This window comes from Sorex araneus, chromosome 6, assembly GCF_027595985.1.
Source record: "Sorex araneus isolate mSorAra2 chromosome 6, mSorAra2.pri, whole genome shotgun sequence".
Lineage (NCBI taxonomy): Eukaryota > Metazoa > Chordata > Mammalia > Eulipotyphla > Soricidae > Sorex > Sorex araneus.
In genome coordinates this window covers 136,976,178-136,997,394 of record NC_073307.1, presented here as the reverse complement: position 1 = coordinate 136,997,394, position 21,217 = coordinate 136,976,178, and the positions used below count along the sequence as shown (strand labels likewise).

The window sequence follows — 21,217 nt, the reverse complement described above, 5'->3', positions numbered from 1 at the left end:
TGAGGGAGGGAAGGAAGGAAGGGAGGAAAGGAGGAAGATATGGGAATCACAGGGGCCAGGTTCCAGATAACCAAAGAAGATAACAGATTATACAAAAGAAAGATAATAAAAATTGTCAAAAGATGATAATAGAAAGATAATAATAGATGACACAAGAGAAGCAGAGAAAAGGGAGAGAAAGGAAAGAGAAAGAGGGGAAGAGAAAAAGGAGCGAGAGGAAGAGAAAAAAGAGATACAGGAGAGAGAGAGAAAAGGAGAAAGGAAAAAGTGAGAAGGAGAGCGGAAAAGAAAGAGAAGTGGAAAAGGGCAGGACGGAGGAAGGGAAACCTATGACAAACACCATCCTACCGGGTTTACAGACATCACTGTACTCAATCCCCAAACATCTTTCCGGTAACTATTCCTATTCCATTTTACAGAAGAAGAGTTGGAGGCATGTTTTAAAAATAACTTGGCAAGGTCAAACATGACTAAGTAGATGGGGTGGAATCTTAACTCAGTCTTGTTTTTAAGGGAAGGGGGTCTCCCAGACGGTAGCAAAGGCTTCCAGGGTCCCCCTGGGGGTGCTGGGGTAGGGGCAGAACATGTGCTGGGAATGGAACCTTTGCAGGGCCAGCTGTGTGCTCAGCCCTCTGCGCCATCTCCCTGTTTTAAAGAGCACCAACTTTTTACTAAACTCGGGCAGCCTTTCCTGAGTTCTTGGTATTCCTCTTTGTGGAGTGAGGGCTGAAGAAGTGATTTGGATTCGATTTCTGGAAAACGGCTGTCATCCGAAGATGAGGCAAGCTGTCTGGTCGCCTGAGGGGGAGGGACTGAGGAGACAATGGGAGGTGAAGCCCGATGGACAAACCGTTGGCGTGCAGACCCAGGGTCAGTCAGACAGGGACTGCGGCCAGCAGCGGGGTGCTGGTTATTGTCAAGACGCCTATGACTCCGCGAAACTTTCTGGTTCCCTGAGCCCATGCTCCTGCTTCTTGGCAATAGCCGAGCAAACCCAGGATCTGTGAGGCTGCGGTGGTTTTCTAAATTAATCCCATTATCTTTACAGCATGAACGTTGAGTGTATATTCATTTACTCACCCCCCCAAAACCTTCCCTGTGGTTTCAGGGAGTCCTCGTCTGCTCTACCAAGCTCAAAGAACGCTGGTTGGTAGCAGTTAGAAAGATAGAAAGATAAGAATAGATGACACAAGAGAAGGAGAGAAAAAGAAGAGAAAAAGAGAAAGAAATTGGGGGGCTGGAGTGATAGCACAGCAGGTCGGGTGTTTGCCTTGCACACGGCCGACCAGGTTCAAATCTCAGGATCCTATATGGTCCCCTGAGCACCGCCAGGGGTGATTCCTGAGTGCATTGCTGACCCCTGTGCATTGCTGGGTGTGACCCAAAAAGAAAAAAAAAGAGAAAGAAAGAAAGAAAGAAGAGAGAGAAAGAGAGAAATAGGAGCGAGAGGAAGGGAAAGGAGAGAGATACAGGAGAGTAATGTTAACCTCAATCACTTAACTTGAGCAAATTCAAATTTAACAATTTTTTTTTTTCCATTTTGGGTCACACCCGGTGATGAACAGGGGCTACTTGTGGCTTTGCACTCAGGAATTACTCCTAGTGGTGCTCAGGGGACTATATGGGATGCTGGGAATTGAACCCTATACGGCCACGGGCAAGGAAAAAACCCTGCCCGCTGTTCTATCGCTCCAGTCCCTTAACAACCTTTTGACAACAGACACCTTAAATTAAAGATTTTGAACACAACCAAGTTCCATTCCAGGTGTTACCTCCTGTAGCTTGGGGACCATGATTAACTTTTCTGTACCTCCCGGTGTATCATATAGTAAAAACAAAATAAAAATTCCGTTTTTATGAACTGAAAAGACAGTACAGTGGGTGCAATCGCCTTGTATAGCTCAACAAGACACCTCAACAAGGGAGCTAAGGCTGCCAACTCTTGAGTCTCTCCAGACTTCTGCTACATAAATATGGTTGCCTCCCCCACTTTCCCCACCCCTGGTTTAGATTTCAGCTTTGCTCAGAGGTCACCAATGAACTGTCTACTTTCTGGCTTTTTTTCAGGGTTCAATCCCTGGCACCCAATATGATCTGCAGAGCACCACCAAGAATGAACTGTAAAACACAGAGCCAGGTGCAAGTCCTGAGCACCACCACCAGACCTCAAAAGAAAACAACAACAAATTCTTTTTTACAAATTATCGGGAAGACTGAGAGTGTAAACCTACCCAGGTGTCCCGTGGTGATGAGGAGGTGTTGACTTTTGAGGCTCTTACTGAGCTAGATCATGTGTCTGGCTGGAGATTATACAGCTAAATCCTACTCTAAAGAGAGTCACTGCATCGTGGAAGAGTCAGTCCATAGAACACGTCATGAAATGGCAGAGGGAGAGCTGCATAAGTGGCAGGTGAACAAGCCAAGAGGGGATGTTCAGAGGTGGGAGGAATTCAGCCTGGGTAGAGCGGTGGTAAGGCAACTTCCTGGAGGCTGTGATAAAAGCCAGGGAGGAGTCCCCACTTTAGTCAGTCTGCAACCATAATAGCCGGAATGCCCAAGATTTCATCAGGGGATGCTGTGTAAACAATTTCCTGAGATGATTTCAGGGCTCTTTCGCCTTTCTTTTTAAGCAAAGGGCCTTCCTATGAAAATAAAAGTGCTTCCTAATAAGGAATCTGTGGATGCTGAAACTGGTTCCAGTCACCCTGGGTTAATAGTAACACATTTAAACATATTTAAAAATCTGGTTAAACTCCGAGAGCCAGCACCTGTGTAACCTCAGAGAGCCAGCCCTGCACAACCTCAGAGAGCCAGCCCTGCATAACCTCAGAGAGCCAGCACCTGAGTAACCTCAGAGAGCCAGCACCTGTGTAACCTCAGAGAGAGCACCTGTGTAACCTCAGAGAGCCAGCCCTGTGTAACCTCAGAGAGCCAGCACCTACGTAACCTTGGAGAGCCAGCATCTGTGTAACCTCAGAGAGAGCACCTGTGTAACCTCAGAGAGCCAGCCCTGTGTAACCTCAGAGAGCCAGCACCTGTGTAACCTCAGAGAGCCAGCATGCATGTGCCATCCCATACATCTAAGCAACAACCCCCATGACAAATGGAGTTATTAATATGAATAAATTTTTACTGAGTGTTGTTAAAAAAAAAAAGAGGTAGAAATCAGAAGGGAACACCTAGTAGAGACTATTGGGAGGACCCACTCAGGTTGAAAGCTGCGTGCCAAAAGTAGACTATAGACCGAACATGATGGCCACTCAATAAATACCTCTATTGCAAACTACAACATCCAACAGGAGAGAGAACAAAAGGGAATGCCCTGCCACAGAGGCAGGGTGGGGTGGTGGGGGTTGGGGTGGGGGTGGTGGGAGGGATACTGGGAACATTGATTGAGGAGAATGGGCATTGGTGGAGGGATATAAATGAAATGCAAACATGAAAGTTCATAAGTTTGTAATTGTACCTCATAGTGATTCATTAATAAAAAATTTTTAAAAAGAAAAAAAAATCTGGTTAAAGTTTGGGAAACTGGGCAGGAGGGTGAAATTTAGTCTACACTGTGTATGGGGAGAGGAAGGAGAGGAATTAATAGTTGAATAGGAATGACTATTTTTAAGCTCCTGAAATCTGACAGTTGCTTCCATGTACTTATTATTTAATTTAATCCTCTCTTTGTTTGTCCCTTCTGTACCGAAGAGAAATTTAAGATGCATATCTTTTTTTTTCTTTTTTGGGTCACACCCGGTGATGCACAGGGGTTACTCCTGGCTCTGCACTCAGGAATTACTCTTGGCGGTACTCAGGGGACCATATAGGATGCTGGGATTCGAACCTGGGTTGGCCGCATGCAAGGCAAAAGCCCTACCTGCTGTGCTATTGCTCCAGCCCTTAAGATGCATATCTTAAATAATCTCAAATATTTTGTGAGCAGACTCGCACAGTTATGAGCTAAATCAGTAGAACTTGTCCGATTTTAAAGTTCATGCTGTCTTTCTACTGTACCATTCCTCTCCAACACATATATTTATGTAAGCTTCTGTTCCTTCCTTTTCCAAGAAAGCAGAGTGTTTAGAAAGTTGTTCACAGTGCTCTACATTCATGCTATTGCCAACCTGGACAAAACGGTGCATGAATATGTCCTGAGCATAAACATGAGAGGTGCCCTTGAGCAGAAGAGGCTTTCAACACCACTGTCATGCACTGATTGCATTAATGGTCCCGATCAATGAACAATGGCCTCTTTATAGCCATTACCTTTTGCACAGCCACTCTACAGCTCCTCTTGTTACAACACTGAATCCATTTCCCTCTGACAGACAGTGGGCCTACTCTTGTGACTGTCCTGTGGGATGATAGAAGGTAAGGGCGGGACATCTGCCATCGTGTGGAACACTGTCAGGCCTGGACAAGGCAGCTGGTGACAGGGAGTCATCCCAGTCCTCTTAGATGCAGCCATTGCAGATTCTAGCTATCTTGACAATCAGCCATGGGCGCTCACCTAAATTCAGTTAACTCAAGTGAGTCCTGCCCAGAAAGATCACATAGAAGCACCCAGATGATGGATGAACTCATGAGAAGGTGTGGTTGTAGTTTTAAGCTGTTATGTTTTGGAGTGACTTCTAATGCAGCAGTAGTTAACTGAGAGAACCAAAAAACAAGTTACTTTTTAATTAGAAGCCCATACAGCCAAGTCTTTTGTTGTTTCACCTTTAGTCAGTGCTCCAGTTTGGATCGATTGTGGCTGCTGTACAGTCACCACCTCGGATCTCCCTCTATTGTCACCTTAGGAATTCCCTCTACTTTATTTTCTGAATCTCATGCCTTTCCCTTTCCTGGTAACTCCCTTGTTTTGATGGTGAACATCCTTTGGGAGTTGTCTGGAAATGATTGACTAGATTTGGAGACAGCATGTATCCAGAATGTCTTCATTCTACCCTTACACTTAATTTTGGTCTAACTAAATTAGAGTTCAGGCTTGGACACTTCCTTCAGAATTTTGGAGACACCCTTCCATGAGCATCTCTCTCCCAGTATAGCTGTTGAGACGTCTGATTATATTCTGATGCTTGATCCTGTATACGATGATCAATTTTTCCTTTCTAGATGCTTATTGGTTCATCTCTTTGCCCCCTGATCATGGATTTTTTTTTAATATATGCTTTACTATGCATGTGTTTTCATTCATTATTCTAGACACTCACTCTGTTCTTTTAGTCAAACCATGTATGGTTCCTCACTTCAGGGAATATTTTTTTTTTTTTGCTTTTTGGGTCACACCTGGCGTTGCACAGGGGTTACTCCTGGCTCTGGCTCTGCACTCAGGAATCACTCCTGGCGGTGCTCAGGGGACCATATGGGATGCTGGGAATCGAACCCGGGTCGACCACGTGCAAGGCAAACAAATGCCCTACCCGCTGTGCTATCCTCCAGCCCCGGAATATTTCTTGATTTTTTTTTTCTTGGGTGATTTCCTTGTCATTCTTTTACCTGTTTCTGCAACTCCTATTATTTGCATGCTACACCTTCTAAAATGGTTCTCCATTTTTATTATCTGTTTCCATTTATTTAATTTGTGTTTGAAGTTGGAAGTTCTCTTTTTTGTTTTTTCAGGTATTTTCTGAACCTCTTTTTACACTGGCATGTGTTTCTTTCCAGATACTTAAATCTCTTCTTATCACAGTAAGTTTATAAATAATCTTTTTTTCTCACAGGCTTTCTTTTGTGAACTATCTCTGCTTTTCATGCGTAAGAGCCACAGGACACTAAGAAGCCTGAGTGCCAGTCGGACTTGAGGGGTGATCTTCACAGCAGAACGTTTTTCTGGACAAGTTCTTTGGAAACAATCATGTTAGTATCTTTAGGGTTTTCTCTCAGGTTTATCCGGTTCCCCAGAAAGACTGGGCTTCTGCCTAGAGGATACATATTTGATCTTCTGGAAGCCATATTTGGAGAGAAGGTGAGTTTTAACATTTCTCACGTGTGGCGGCACTTTTCAGTATGGTATTTCCAGTGTCAAGGGTATATTCTGCGCTATCCCACAGCCAGACTCTACTTCCTCCAGGGAGTTTACTCATTTTTTTACTGGAATTGGGTAAGAACAGTCAATTAGCTAGTTTGAGGAGCAAAGAGATTTAGGGTTCTAATTGCTTCCTTAAATCTTTAAGTCTATCTTCCAATTCTAGACCCTTTTTGCAAACCACGCTAAGGTAGCTAATGCTGCCAACTCCTGAGTCTCTCCAGAATTCTGCTACAAACATGTGGTTGCTTCCCAATATTCCCCACTCCTGGTTTGGGTTTCGACTTTGCTCAGAGGTTACCAATTAACTGTCTACTTTCTGGCCTTTTGCCTGTTAACACTTTTGCTATTGCCTTTGACCCCATTGGCTTTATTGAATGTCTTTATTTTTAGAGACAGACATGAGGGAGTACAGTTATGTTTACTCTCTTTAACAGAAGTTCAGGATGAGCACTTGACTTTTAAAAAACTCACACTTCACAATTCCATAGTTTGAAAGCTGTGGACCACACAAGGTCTGTGGAAGTGTAAAAGACTCTCCAAGGATGGAAACCCATGATCCATCATATATCCCAGAAACCTTCAACCCTGTGCTTTAAAATTATCCAGGTAACCAAATGTTCTCGGTTCTGTTTTCTCCAATGTCCCATCCTTTAAATTAGAGACACAAGTTTAATTCCCTTATCTTTTTAATGTTTTCCAATAGCTTCTCTCATGGGCAATATACATATCCATGCATTCTATATTATTAGTGGTCCTTCAGTAAATAGGTAAAAATCAGAGGGTACACTTGGAAAATAAACATAACAGTGGTTATTATACATGCATCAATGCAAATTATTACTGAAAAACTAAACAGAAATCATTCACAAAGGTCAAAGCTATGTCCTGAAGGTAAAGTAAATGGACTATGTTATTCTTACGTTCATTTTACTCTTCTCAGAAGGTGAGGATTTCCTTTCTCTTACACCTCTGTTGTACCAATATTGAATGAATGTTGGCCGTGAACTCTTTTCTTGGCACTAGGATTTCACGTTAAAACTTTTTTGAGGGGCTGGAGTGATAGCACATTGGGTAGGGCATTTGCCTTGCACGCGGCTGACCCGAGTTCGATTCCCAGCATCCCACATGGTCCCCTGAGCACAGCCAGGAGTTATTCCTGAGAGCAGAGTCAGGAGTTAACCCTTGTGCATCACCAGGTGTGACCCAAAAAGCAAAAACCAAACAAACAAAAAACATTTTTGAGAGGTTCTGTCAGAAAAAAAGTCTATTCTCCGAGGGAAAAATCTAAAAGTAGTGATATAAAGTTGTCTTTTGACTCATTTTTTACTCAGTGCAAATTTAGAGATGCAAAAGATTTAATATTACAGAAAAAATTACATTTTAGGCTCTCAGATTGCCTTGCATAATAAAGCCTGGTGGTCCCTTACTTTTACAAACAAGGCTCAGTTCAATGATCTAGCCCAAGTTCCCTGAAAAGGCAGTGGTAGAAATGTTCTGTAGTCAAGTCATACTTCTTGGCTCTGCTACATAACAGATGAGATATATACACCTTTTCCCTTGAACTTCATGCAAAATTTAGGGTGCATTTCTTGCAAGAGAAAGAAGTTAGTAATATAATTGCATCCCCCCTCCCATTCCTATTTTGAGAACATAGAGATATAGCAAGAGGACAGTATATATAAAATAAGACATAGTAATTAATTCCTAAATAAAATTGAAACCAGTCACCTATATCAGCATTTTTATTGGAAATATTTCTAGTAAGGATGGGAAACCACCTTAACTGTGAGAGTATTCATGGTGACAAAAAGGATCTGCTGATGGGAAGAGCCTGGTATAACTCCACTAAATTTGATCTCAAGGTGAATTGTTGGTTTAAATTGCTTTTAAGTTAAAGGCCCTGATGAGTCTGTCTGGATCTGTTGCAGAGCTAGGAAAATTCTTGAAAAGCAGAAGATAACTGACACGAACCATGTGATAAGAGTGGCCAGATGTTCATTTTCTTTTTTCTTTCAACTTGAAAATAAAACAAGATAGACGAAAACAGACTTGGCTGGCAATGTTGGCAGTAGAGGAAGGAAGTATTTAAAGACCATGGCAGGATGTGAGGTTGGATAGTGGAGAGTAGAAATTGGAACTGAGGGCATAAAGTGTCCATTCTTCTTTAAAATCCTTCTTTATCAAAGCTTTATATAAGCTCAGCCCAGATGTATGTGGGAGACTTTTTCTCACCTTCTCATCTTCCTTATTCTTTTCTTTCTTTTCCTCTCCCTTCCCCATCTCTCTCTCTCTCTCTCTCTCTCTCTCTCTCTCTCTCTCTCTCTCTCTCTCTCTCTCTCTCTCTCACTCTCATTCTCTCTCAAATAGTCTTACAACTGCCAGTTAGGATTATCAGTTTAGGCAGCAGATGACCTTTAAGGGAAGCTAAAAGAAGTTCTCATTCTAGTAGTCTTTCCTTTATGGATTAATCTCTTATACTACTAATCATCTTTGGATGTTCTATAACTAAATTGGGGCTTCTGGAGTTATGGATAAAGATCACAGATTTGACTCCAGTGGCAGGAAGCCCTGTAAACTTTTTTTGAAGGTTCTGAGAAAATGAAACTTCTGCTAACTATAACAGAAGGCATTTGGGTTGTTGAAATATAAACAAACAGAATCATGAAATGATTAATCAGGCACTCACTCTCCCTGCTCCACTCTCCTTTGCCAACCTGTGCCAATCAGTTAGTTACTGACTTTTAATCTTTAATTACCACTGACTTCTTTTACTAAAAGATGTTAAAAGACGCTTCCATACTGTTTCTGGACATCACTGTCAGGGTGAGAGTCTATATAATGAAATCCCTCTATGTGGCAGATCACACAAACATAATATAACTTTTCACAGACTTTGAAGACAGAATGAATGACCATATTAAAATATTAAAGCAACAAAGCTCCTCCTTTCACAATTCTCTTTTTCAGAAACAAAAGACTTTTGAGCCTCAGAAATAAAGCAGTCCTGTCTTTCCTGATCCTCAGTGAGATTTGGTTTAGTAGAGGCTTTGCAACCTGAGACTTTCAAGGAGAAACCTTTACACTTCGTCCCGATGACCTATGAGGACTCAGCCCTTGCTGATTAAAAAACTGAAGAATCACAGCCGCAAAGGTTTATGGTGGAAGAAATGCAGATGTTTATTATGGAAGGGTTTAAATTCTTATATGCCTCTGACAAGGCAACAAGAATCATAATTATAAAAATCTTCCAGGGTTTCATATTTCAAAAAAAAAAACATAAAGATAAATAGCTTTCTACAGATAAATAGCTTTACCCTCTGGGTATCTCCCAGAAGCAACTGGAAAATTTTCAGGGGGGTCTGTAGAAGTGGTTGTATAATCAGTATACCCCAACCCCTCATCACTTTGGAAAGTGATGTTCAGGGCTCAGGATGCTGAAGAAGAGACAATATGCACTCACTCCTTCAGACTTCATCCCGGGGACTAACTGCTTTTAGTCCTGAGGAATGTTCTTAGCAAGTAGTTGATTTTCGGGAGGTGAAATGGAAGGAGAGTTGAGGGTGAGAAAAGGGGGATGTTTCCGTGGCTTTAGTTAGAAGCCATCCCATAGCACACCCCAGGGTGAGAGGCTTCTAGGTGGGAACTGGAACTGCCAAATTCCTGCCAATTATTAATCGGGCCTTCATTCCAGAAAGCAATGCTGTTTTTACAAAATGGACCTGACTTGAAAATATAAAAAAAAAAAAAAAGGAGTAAAAAATTTATGCTAAAAAAAGATCCCCCAAATCAGTAGCACATTGCATCTGTGAAGTGTCCCAGCTCCCTGTAATGGTAATGTGGCTGACTGTCATTTGTTTCTAAGGTTATAGTGAAGGTTACACCCCAATCTTCATATCCACATTCTGCAGATTCCGTGTCTCATCGGCCGTCATAAACTGGTCTGGAGTCTCTGACGGTTCCTTGTTCACCAAGTGCACCATCTCCTGAGACTTGCTGGCTTCTCCATTGAGTCCACTTGGTTTCCTGTCCTCCACGGCTCCATTGCCATTGTTGATCACCAGCTTCTTCTTTTGTCCACACCTGATAGTTAAAAAAAAAAAAAAATCAAATGAGAAGGGGGCACATGATTTCAACTATTTTTGCTGGCATCATCATCTTTCCTATGATTTACAGTGGTCTTAGATTCATGTTATTGAATCTGAATAATGTGTACTTCTCGGCATAAAGCTCTGGAAGCAGCAGTGAAATCTTTACCTGGAAAACATTTGTGAAATGCAAATTCTCAGCTTCACCCCAGACCTAACAGATCAGAGAACTCCAGGAGCAAGGATCCAGAACCTGCGATTCAACGAGGCCTCAAGAGACCCGGGATACACACTTAAGTTTAAAAATTGGTGACAAAACTCTGGGAATCAGTATTATTTATTATTTGTTGTTTCAGGTAAGGGAAATTTATAATTCAGAAAATTTAAAAACTCATCCCAGGTAATTCAGAGAAAAAAATGAAAACTATATAATCAGGATCCAAACTTTGATGTACCTGAATTCCAAGTTCTAATTTTTCTTCTACCATATTAGCTACCATAAAGCATCTGCTTCCTTTAAACACTCTGGGAGTTTCTGCAGATTTGAATAAATCATCAACATGATGATAAGTCTTTCTGATTTGTGTATTCAAGAAAGTTCCATTACTTCCTCTTCCAGTCAACACTTTGTTGGTCCATCAGGATTATTACTCACTGTATCACTGTCATCCCGTTGCTCATCGATTTACTCGAGCGGGTACCAGTAATGTCTCTATTCGTCCCAGCCCTGAGATTTTAGCAGCCTCTCCTTACTCGTCTTTCCCAACAATTGGATTATTACTACAGATACTAATTATAATGAGACATCTTTCTAGAAGTGCAAGGTTACATTGTTTTTGTTTGTTTTGTGGGAGTTTTGTTTTGCTTATTTGTTTTGGGCCACCTCGAGCTGTGCTTACCTCTGGCACTGTGATAAATCACTCCCAGCAGAGTGGGACCATATTGGGTGCCAGGGATCAAACCTGGGTTAGTCATGTGCAAGGCAAGTGTCTTGCCCACTGTATTATCTCTCTGGCCCCAATGATATATTGGTTTTATTCCTAGCATTAGATTGCGCCTATGTAATCCTGGATATAGAAAGTAGAATGAAGACAGGTCATTCATTTCTACTTTAAGGTTTCTTCCAGTAACTTAAGATTCAAATGTGGCAGATCTGCAATGGTGGACTATGATCTAGTTCCTGGATCATAGCACTGTCAGAACATTGCCTTACTCCACCCAGCCTGATGCAATGCTCCCTCCTTCCAGTAAAATGATCACTACCACCATATATCTAGAAGCCCAATTGTTTTTAAAGGAAGCCCGATTACACAGCCTTGTGCAAACTTACAAGCTCTTGGAGAAGAAGTAAATTGGGCTAGCATTTATTTCTCAGTGCTGGGCACTTACCCAACAATTTCATGTGATTGCCACAATAATCCCCAAAAATAATTCCCATTGTACAGAAAAAAAAAAATCGAGATTCAGAGTGACTTGAACAATTCGCTTGAAATCCTCCAACTAATAAGATGGGCAGAGTCTGTGTTCAAATCTTTATGGCTCAGCTCAACTAATGCTGCCAATCATCGGGAGATTTGGAAATAGCATAAAATCGGAATCATTCACTTTGCCGCTAGATATTTATAGTTGTGAAAGCCTCTCTTATTCATGATCAAGGGCCATTTCCTCTCTGTCTGCCAAGGCCATAAACTTTAATCTCTTGTTTAGGGAAATGGAAATTATAGAGCAGGAGGTAAATCCTGTATCCTCTAACATGATCTTTGGTGTTATAAGGACAGATTCTTGATCATGGACCTGGGAATATAGGTGCAATCCACATAGATAAGAATGGGATCTTGCAAAAGGAGAGAGAGAGAGAGAGAGAGAGAGAGAGAGAGAGAGAGAGAGAGAGAGAGAGAGAGAGAGAAAGTAAAAGGGAATGCCCTGCCACAGAGGCCAGGGGTGGGGGTGGGGAGGGGGAATGGGGTGGGGATGGTGGGAGAGATACTGGGAAATTGGTGGTGGAGAATGGGCACTGGTGGAGGGATGGGTACTCAACCATTGTATGACTGAAACATAATCACGAAAGTGTGTAAATCTGTAATTGTATCTTGTGGTGTTTCATTAAAAATTTTTAAAAATTAAAAATAAAAAAAGAATGGGGTCTTGGAAGCACTAGCCTTGAGTTCTTACCTTGGTGTGATCTAGACCCTGTTTCTTATCTATAACGGCAGGCTACAATGAGTGCCAATCTCACAAAATTGTGGAAAGCCCCTGAAAGAGGGCCTGGCATTATATACTTGAGCTTGTTCTTGTGATTTGTTCCTAATCAGTATGAGGACAAGGACTGGAACAAGCACTTAGAGCAGTATCTGGAACAGAGTAAACATTCCGTAAATGCTGTTCTACAACCAGAGAAATGGGCTTTGCTTGCTTCTTTGGCTTCTCCCCATACCTTGTTATTTTTACCATGAGGGAAGGAAAATGTTATTTGTATTATTAATTTTATGTTATTATTATGTTATTTTCAGTTCTCTAATGATATCTTAGAATTTCTTCGGAGGGAAATTACCATACTAACGAAATTTCTATTTTCCTACCCACAGGTGAAGAAGTGGTTCACTGTCATCCCGTTGCTCATCGATTTGCTCGAGTGGGCACCAGTAACGTCTCCATTGTGAGACTTGTTATTACTGTTTTTGGCATATCAAATACACCATTGGGAGCTTGCCAGGACCTGCCATGAAGGCGGGATACTCTCGGTAGCTTGCCAGGCTCTCCGAGAGGGGCGGAGGAATCGAACCCAGGTCGGCTGTGTGCAAGGCAAACGCTCTACCCGCTATTCTATGGCTCCATCCCCAAAAGTTTAATTTCTTATCTGAAACAAAATTGGCACTCAATATTTTGAGTGTTTGGTCATCACAAATGGACAGTGGTCATGTACAAAACCCTATAGCTGGAGACGTATTTACTGAATGCTTGGATCTTCATGCAGAACAAAGTTGACTAAGAACAAATAGTGCTGGGGTGCAGTGAGAAGGAAGGCATTTCTAAATCTTAAAGTTCAATGAAGTGGTCATATCAAGTAGAGAGTGTTGAGGACTGCCCACTGGGATTTGTAAAAAGGGGATCATTTGCATGAAGGTGCGTTTGGCAAAGGTCTTTCCTGCCCAAAAATGTTCTGCAGAGTCACATAAGGCTTTGTGAAGCTTTTACTGGGAAGGGCTCATACTTTGTTCCTCTTCTTTATACATATCAGGTAAATCATCCCAAAGAAACACCCGACTTCCTGGACTGCATCTTGTATCTAATACTCATGAGTTTCTAAAAAGAAAGCCCTGAGTTGTTTTTAAGGAGCGTGAACAGAGGTTCTATTTCCACTGGAAAGCTGCAAGACTGGTTATATAAAGAGGAGCAAGGCAAGAGGATGTGGAATATGAGAGGAAAGGGGAAGCTGAATTACCATCTTAAGGATGACACGACTCCCAGGTCACACCCATGGACTTTCTTGGTCAGTCTTTGGACTTCAATTTGGAATTCTTTCTTGGTTTTATTTTTATATAATAACTCATCTATCAAAGCTTATTACAGAATTTATTCAATAAATATTAGCTGACCCAAATCTAATACACCAATGCTGCCAATAAACTTTGGGATTGAGTTCTAGGGAAGAGCTGGCACCCTTTTTCTTTGTAACCCTCCTTTCTCTTAACCACAGCTGACAGAGGACTCAAAACATGTTTGCTGAATAAATTAATGCCTTTTATAGGTCCCTATTTTCAACCAAGCTTTCTTTCATGAAAATAGGATTCGGAATGCCTCTAAAAAGTAACGCTCCAAACAGAAAGGATCTTGCTTTCTAAGAGGATTAGAAAGGGGCTGTCGTCAGAGAGATGCAGATCAAAACAACCATGAGATACCACCTCACACCACAGAGGCTAGCACACATCCAAAAGAACAAAAGCAACCGCTGTTGGAGAGGATGTGGGGAGAAAGGGACCCTTCTACACTGCTGGTGGGAATGCCGGCTAGTTCAGCCCTTTTGGAAAACAGTATGGGCGACTCTCAAAAAACTTGAGGTTGAGCTCCCATTTGACCCAGCAATACCACTGCTGGGAATATATCCCAGAAAAGCCAAAAAGTATAGTCGAAGTGACATATGCACTTATATGTTCACCGCAGCACTGTTTACAATAGGCAGAATCTGGAAAAAACCCGAGTGCCCTAGAACAGATGACTGGTTGAAGAAACTCTGGTACATATATACAATGGAATACTATGCAGCTGTTAGAAAAAATGAGGTCATGACGTTTGCATATAAGTGGATCTACATGGAAATTATCATGCTAAGTGAAATGAGTCAGAAAGAGAGAGACAGACATAGAAAGATTGCACTCATCTGTGGAATATAGAATAATAGACTATAAGACGAACACCCAAGAATAGTAGAAATAAATACCAGGAGGTTGTCACCATGGCTTGGAGGCTGTTCTCTCATTCTGGGCAACTCAGAGAAGGGAACAGCAAGTAAAATGTGGTTGTTGGTCATGTGGGGGAAAGATGATGTGGGCCAAATATAGACTAGAGACTGAACGCAATGGCCACTCAACACCTTTATTGCAAACCACAACACCTAACCAGAGAGAGAGAACAAAAGGGAATTCCCTGCCATAGTGGCAGGGTGGGGTGGGGGGAGACGGGACTGGGAAGGGGGGGTGGGATGTTGGGTTTACTGGTGGTGGAGAATGGGCACTGGTGAAGGGATGGGTTATCAAACTTTGTAAGGGAGAAACATAAGCACAAAAATGTATAAATCTGTAACTGTACCCTCAAATTATTAAAAAATAAAAAAAAATAAATAAATAAAAAAAAAAAAAAAAAAAAAAAAAAAAAAAAAAAAAGAAAGGGGCTGGAGGCTTTGGAGACACAGCGCACAAGAAGGAACCTGTGCAGCCAGTAACCGCCCTTGAGCTGCGTGGCAAATCTGTTTTCCATTATCAAATCAGGACATAGTAATTTATGGCGACTAAGCAGCTACTTTCCGGGTAAGAGTCTGTTTGCCTGGTTGCTAGGTGACCGCTGGCTGTGGGAAGAGGGGAGGATGGCAAAGGGGCCCCCTTTTACTACTAACATGATGGGGACTGACATATGAGTCTAACCAGCTATGCTGTATGGACTCTAGCTGCTCTCAGGGGACAGACAGCTGAGATACTTCTCCAAGATCTCCCTACATCACCAATAGTATCCAGGCCAGCGTTTCTATGGTGACATGTGGAAAGCTTATGGGCTATGTATGACAGCAGAGGGGTACTTTCTAGGACCTGATTTCAAACAATAGGATATTCTTATTTAATTGAGCCAAGTAATCAAGAGAAAAGGAAGAGACTGAGAGAAAGCATAAAAACTCTTTGTAGGAGTTCCCTCAAGTCACATTATTTAAATTCAAACTATTCCCTCCCCTCCAAATCACTTCCCAGTTAGTTGTTGGGAGTGTCTTAGGTGGTTCTTCAGCTTTTATTTTCTAGTTTTTGCTCCTTAAATAACCTTGTTCTATCATGTTTCATCTTTTCTTTATTCATTATACTCTCAAAGATACATATTTAAAAACAGCTATTTGACTTACAATATTTTTATTAGTTAATACTGGTGTAAATGGCATTTGTTCATCTCTCTCAAATAATTAGAGGAACTGCATAGGCTACGCACAGCAACGGAATTAACTATATGTTGCTTTCCAAGACTCAGCAGGAAATATTCTAGAAATGTCTCTAGGTCTCCCTCCAAATTTAGAGACATTTTCTGTACTATTAGAGGATCAGGTGGTACAACCAAAGTGGCCCTGCTTAGAGATACGTTAATTTTGCCTGTTAAGAAGGAATCCTAGGAATATTTATAAAAAATCTTAATGTTCCTTGTGAGTATGCTTGGAGGAAAAGAATGCAATCTTACTGGGAAAGTTAGACTTATGCTTTTAGACCCTATTAAAGTTTTGTTGCTAAAAATGACTTCCTTCACTTTAAGTAGCATTATTTCAGGAGTTTGGTCACAGGTTCACCAGGTATATGTATCATTTAAAAAAATTCCCAAACAATTGGACTGGTTAAGGGAAAGGGGTCTCTCTGAGAAAATGAAAACAACCAACATGCCAGTTCTAGGAAATTGACTATCTTTAGACTCTTTCACGGAAAGCTTTTGATCACTGCATTGACCTTACTATCACTATGGAAATGGAAATAGCAAAAATGCAAAAGTAGACAACCAATTCCTAATTCTTTACACAGTGCTTTTGTGCCTGCATTATGAATGCACACCTTATAAATACCTATGTGTTAACACAAATATTTTGTAAATGCACTTAATAGATCTGTATTTTCATGCCTTCTAGGTGACATATTTGACTTCTATCAGGTAGATTCTCCATGAATTTAAATTGCCCCCTCCCAAATTAATACCCACAAAAGGTTCAACCATTCTGAAAATGTGATAGTCCAAATAACAGTCTTTTTTCTCCAAAGAATGTACCCAAGTAGGGCTTCTGTTTTTTTCCTTTCTTTTTCAATTGAATCAATGTAAGATACGCAGTCAGTAAGTTGTTCATGATTGGGTTTCAGTTAGACGATGTTCCAACACAGAATATCATATGTATCACCTGTTGCCCCTTTGCTCATTGGAACCCGGCTTGCTCATATGGTTGTCCTTCGTCTAGTGTTCTGCCAATCCTATTCAGGATGACTTGAGTGAATAACTTGTAGACAACGGACAACAAGCAGATCGGGCGATAGTTGCCGATATCATGGATGTCTCCCTTCTTGTACAACAAGACAGTCCTGCTGGTTTTCCATTGGGATGGAACCTTGTACTCAAACAGGTAGCGTGTGGAGCTGAGCCAGTGTATTGACGAGTACTGGCAACAGATTCTTCAGGTGTTCAGGTCTGACATTTTCTGGACCGAGCGCTGTACACATCTTTACTGACGAAATGGCTGTGTGGAATTTCAAAAGGGAGAACACTGGGAATGACATATTCATCCTGTGGAATTTGGTACGTAGGCAGGTGGATGTGGCTATCGAAGAGATCCGAGTAGAAGTCATGGATAATCTTGTCCATTGCCCTTCTGGAAGATGTGATAGATCCATCAAGATGTCGGAGAGCAGTCATCTTGGTCTTGTACTTGGCTAAGGACAGATGGGCACTGCGAATACTTTTCCTGGCTTCTGCTGCATCAGTCAACACTGCTGCTCTTTTCTCTTTGAGGTCTTCCTTTATCACTTCTCTGCACAGCTTTGAGAGCTTGGATGTTAACTTGTGGTTGCCTGAGGCTCGTGCCAAATCACGTTGGCAAATGAGCTTGAGAGTTTCCAAAAACAGGCTTCTGTTTGTGGCTTTCTCACTCTCAGCATTTCTCACACAGTCATGGAGGTGCTGAACCATTTGATTTACTCCTCGTCTATGTTATCAATGATGGCATCTTCCCATATTGCCGCAATAGCGCCAAAGAGCTCCCAGTTGGTGGTCGTTCTGGGAGTGGGAGTTCTCTTCTTAAACTTTGCAGTCCTTTCTCCCCACTCAGTGAAGAAGAATTTCACGCAAAGGAGACGGTGGTCTGAACCCGTTTGGAATTTTGGGACAACAGCAACACTAGTCAGGCAAAACCGTCGATTGAATATGATGTGGTCATTTTTGTTGTGGAACTGTTCACTGGGAGACTCCTGTGTCCAACGCTTAGATTCAGCCTTCTGGAACTGCGAGTTATCATGGATGGTCTTGGTCAACATGATGAACTCAGACAGTCTCTCACCCCATTCATTCCATTTTAGGCTGTGGGTCCTGATGTGGAGTTCTCCAGGCGACCTTCTTGGTCCTATCTTGGCATTAAAATCACCAACCATCACCTTGTAGAAGGTGTGGTCTTCTTTATAGAACTTCTCCAGCTCCATGTAGAACTTCTCAAATTCTTCTTCATTGTAGTTGGATGTTGGTGTATAGATGACGAAGATAAAAAAGGTCGGCAATGAGCCACATCTATTCAAATGTAAGTGTCCAATTTGGGTTGTTAGGCATTTGAACGAATCAATTCTCATGTCCAGATTTGTGTTACCAAAGACACCAACACCACTGACGCCTCAACTGTCACATGTTCCAAGGAACAGTTCTTCCCCAGTGTTGAAAACGACGTGATGTGATTGATACCTTCTTGTCTCGGTCAATCCAATGACATCGTGCACTTGCACCATCAGGTCCTTGATAGATGCTTCCGATGCCAGCGTACGTGCATTAAAATTGCAGCGAGTCACTTAAGTCCTTCTTCATTTTGGCAGCTAGTTCGGCCCTGAGATTTTAGCAGCCTCTCCTTGCTCATCCTTCTCAATGCTGCCATATTAGGGGCTCTTTCAGGGTCAGGATAATGAGGTTTATTATTGTTACTGTTTTTGGCATATTGGATATGCCATGGGTAGCTTGCCAGGCTCTGCTATCCGGGTGGGATACCCTTGGTAGCTTGCTGGGCTCTCTGAGAGGAACAGAGGCTTTTGGGGTGGCCTGTAATTGGCCTTACAGGTGTTCCCAGTCTACCGAATGTAAGCTTTTGTGAACTGGCATGTTGTAACAACTTGCATGCTGACAAACACGCCACACACCTTGTGCATGGATGTGCTGCTCACGTAGAGAAAGTACTAGCCAGATTGACACCATCAGTGCAAGGAGTCCAGCCCTACACCTGCCTGCATCTTTGGGCAGCACCTGTTGGTTCACTCTTTGCCAGTTGACACCGTTGCCACCCCCTGCCACGATGAGGCAGTGAACCATCGAGGTGAACCAACACAGAGTAGGGCTTCTTAACCTCTACTGTATACATAAATTTCTGTGAACTTGTCTCAAAACCACCTGGGGCTTGAGATTCTGCATTTCTACCAGCATCTCAGAGTGCTGGTTTCAGGACATACAGCACGAGCACCTAGATTATACAAAACGTATATTTTCAAAGTCATGGGCTCCAAGAAAGCATACCCTTACCTTCTTCGACTGTTGACGGCAATGCAAACTGCGAGAATCAAAGCCAGGGCCAAGAGGGATGCCAAGATTATCAGCCATTCTGGTGTGAGTGAACCGAAAGACATGTGTGAGCTTGGGAAATATGCTTTATAAAAACAAAACTGTATTTATACATCGACCTAGACCAAACAAGAACCAGTCAGCACTATGAATTACTTCCACCAAAAGACCCAGACAATAGGGAGCTGATACTGAAAGACTGATTTTGTCATAGGGTGTTTGTCCTACAGGCCTCTTGATTTAATCTCTTATCATAAGTCAGGATTTCCAAATCCCTCCAGAAGAAACATGTTCCCTACAAGAATAATATGATCTATTGAAAGTTATAGTTGCCTTTGGTTAAATATTAAATGAATGAAAGGGAAATGATTCTTACCTTGAAATAAACATTCCTTTCTTAGTTAAAAGCATCCACCTTACATTTTTACTAGGGTACAAAGATGGGGATCACATGCTAACTTGAAAATGGGCATATGGCGGACAAAGGACCAACTATTCCAGTTTTGTGGAGGGCTGAATTATGCACGTTGTTGGGGGAGAGGGTTATTTGACCAACTATAAAAAAAAATCTTCAAAAAATACATGCTTTTATTACAGCAATTATGCTTTCAAGAACTTGCTGGTTCTCAGAATTAGCCATAAAGATGTCCATTACTGAGTTCTTAACTCATTATTGAGTTCTTTTTTTTTGTTTTGCTTTTTTGGGTCTCACCTGGCAATGCACAGGGGTTACTCCTGGCTCTGCACTCAGAAATCACCCCTGGTGGTGCTCAGGGGACCATATGGGATGCTGGGAATCGAACCCCGGTTGGCCGCATGCAAGGCAAACACTCTACCCACTGAGCTATCGCTCCAGCCCTAAAACCTAGTTCTTTATAATTCATTAGAGTTATAAATTACCTAATATACAATAGCCATGGATGATTGACTAAGTTATATTTCATCCATTATATAATGCGTGATATATTACAAGGAGAAAATATTTCATGACATTGGAAAGCTGTAATCAACCAGTTGGGAATGGTTGTTTATTAAACTGCATCTATATATATTATAATGTTCTGTTTGTGTTTTGTCTATAGATTCTTACCATCAAAAGTGGTAAGAAAGGATCAGGGAGGGGCTGGAGGAATAGCACAGCAGGTAGGGCATTTGCCTTGCACGCGGCCAACCCAGGTTCGAATCCCAGCATCCCATATGGTCCCCTGATCACCGCCAGGGGTGATTCCTGAGTGTAGAGCCAGGAGTAACCCCTGTGCATCGCCGGGTGTGACCCAAAAAGTAAAAAAAAAAAAAAAAAAGAAAGGATCAGGGAGATGGCTTAAGGGGCTTGAGTATATAATTTCCATTAAGAAGTCCCAAATTCTAGCACCAGCAGGAGATGTTCCAAAACATTGCATCAGAAGTAGTCCCCTAAGACCACTGGGTATAGATCCCTCACAGAAAATTACAGGTAGACATATAAAAATGATAATCAAAGTATTTCTGGCTGTGAAAAAGTATTTCTGTGCAATGAATTAAGAAAGGTGGGAAGTCATTCCCTGCTATTCTTCTTTAGGGTCTTGGTTTTCCTTGATTTCTTGCTCAGATGATTTTGCCTTATCTTTACATGGTTAGATGAGAGATGGGCAGGTGGACAAGGGGTACTATTTCTGCACCGGTCTGTCTCTAGCTCTGGGATGCCCCGTAGTCATGCTCACTGGAACTGGGAGAATTCTGCTGCCTGATTATAAAAATTACACTTCCCTTCCCTTCTCCTTCCTCCCTGTCAGTTTTCACCATCTTTCCATGTGTTATGCCTTTAGGGGTGCTCAGGATCACATCATACTCTTCCCTTCCCTGAAGGAAGGATCAGTTTTGGAACCAACCTTTTGAAGAGAGGGAATCAAAAGGATAATTTACAACCTTAAGAAAACCCTTCTTTTGGGGGGAGGTAATCTCCCTTTTACAAATTTTCAGTGTTGAGCCCGTCAAAAAAAAATTGCCTCAGGTCTCATCTTCTTAGAGCTGAGACAGCAACTGAAGTTATATAAATGTCTTCTTGGTTCTCTCTCATGTATGCAAAAGAGCAAGCTTGCTA

At 41.9% G+C, this 21,217-nt stretch overlaps 1 protein-coding gene and 1 pseudogene across 4 annotated transcripts in view; both read right to left on the bottom strand.

Annotated features, from left to right (window-relative positions):
* Positions 1–6,712: 6,712 nt before the first annotated feature.
* Positions 6,713–21,217, bottom strand: part of CD44 (CD44 molecule (Indian blood group)) — a 99,784-nt gene continuing 85,279 nt past the window's right edge. For all 4 annotated transcript variants that reach the window (XM_004607898.2, XM_004607899.2, XM_004607900.2 and 1 more), the window contains 2 exons: positions 19,099–19,177; positions 6,713–10,102 (listed from right to left, as the gene is read on the bottom strand). In XM_004607898.2, coding sequence (XP_004607955.2) covers positions 9,898–10,102; positions 19,099–19,177 — 284 coding nt within the window. In that variant the 3' untranslated portion in view covers positions 6,713–9,897. The remainder of the gene's footprint in view (positions 10,103–19,098; positions 19,178–21,217) is intronic.
* Positions 16,751–18,223, bottom strand: LOC129405604 (uncharacterized; annotated as a pseudogene).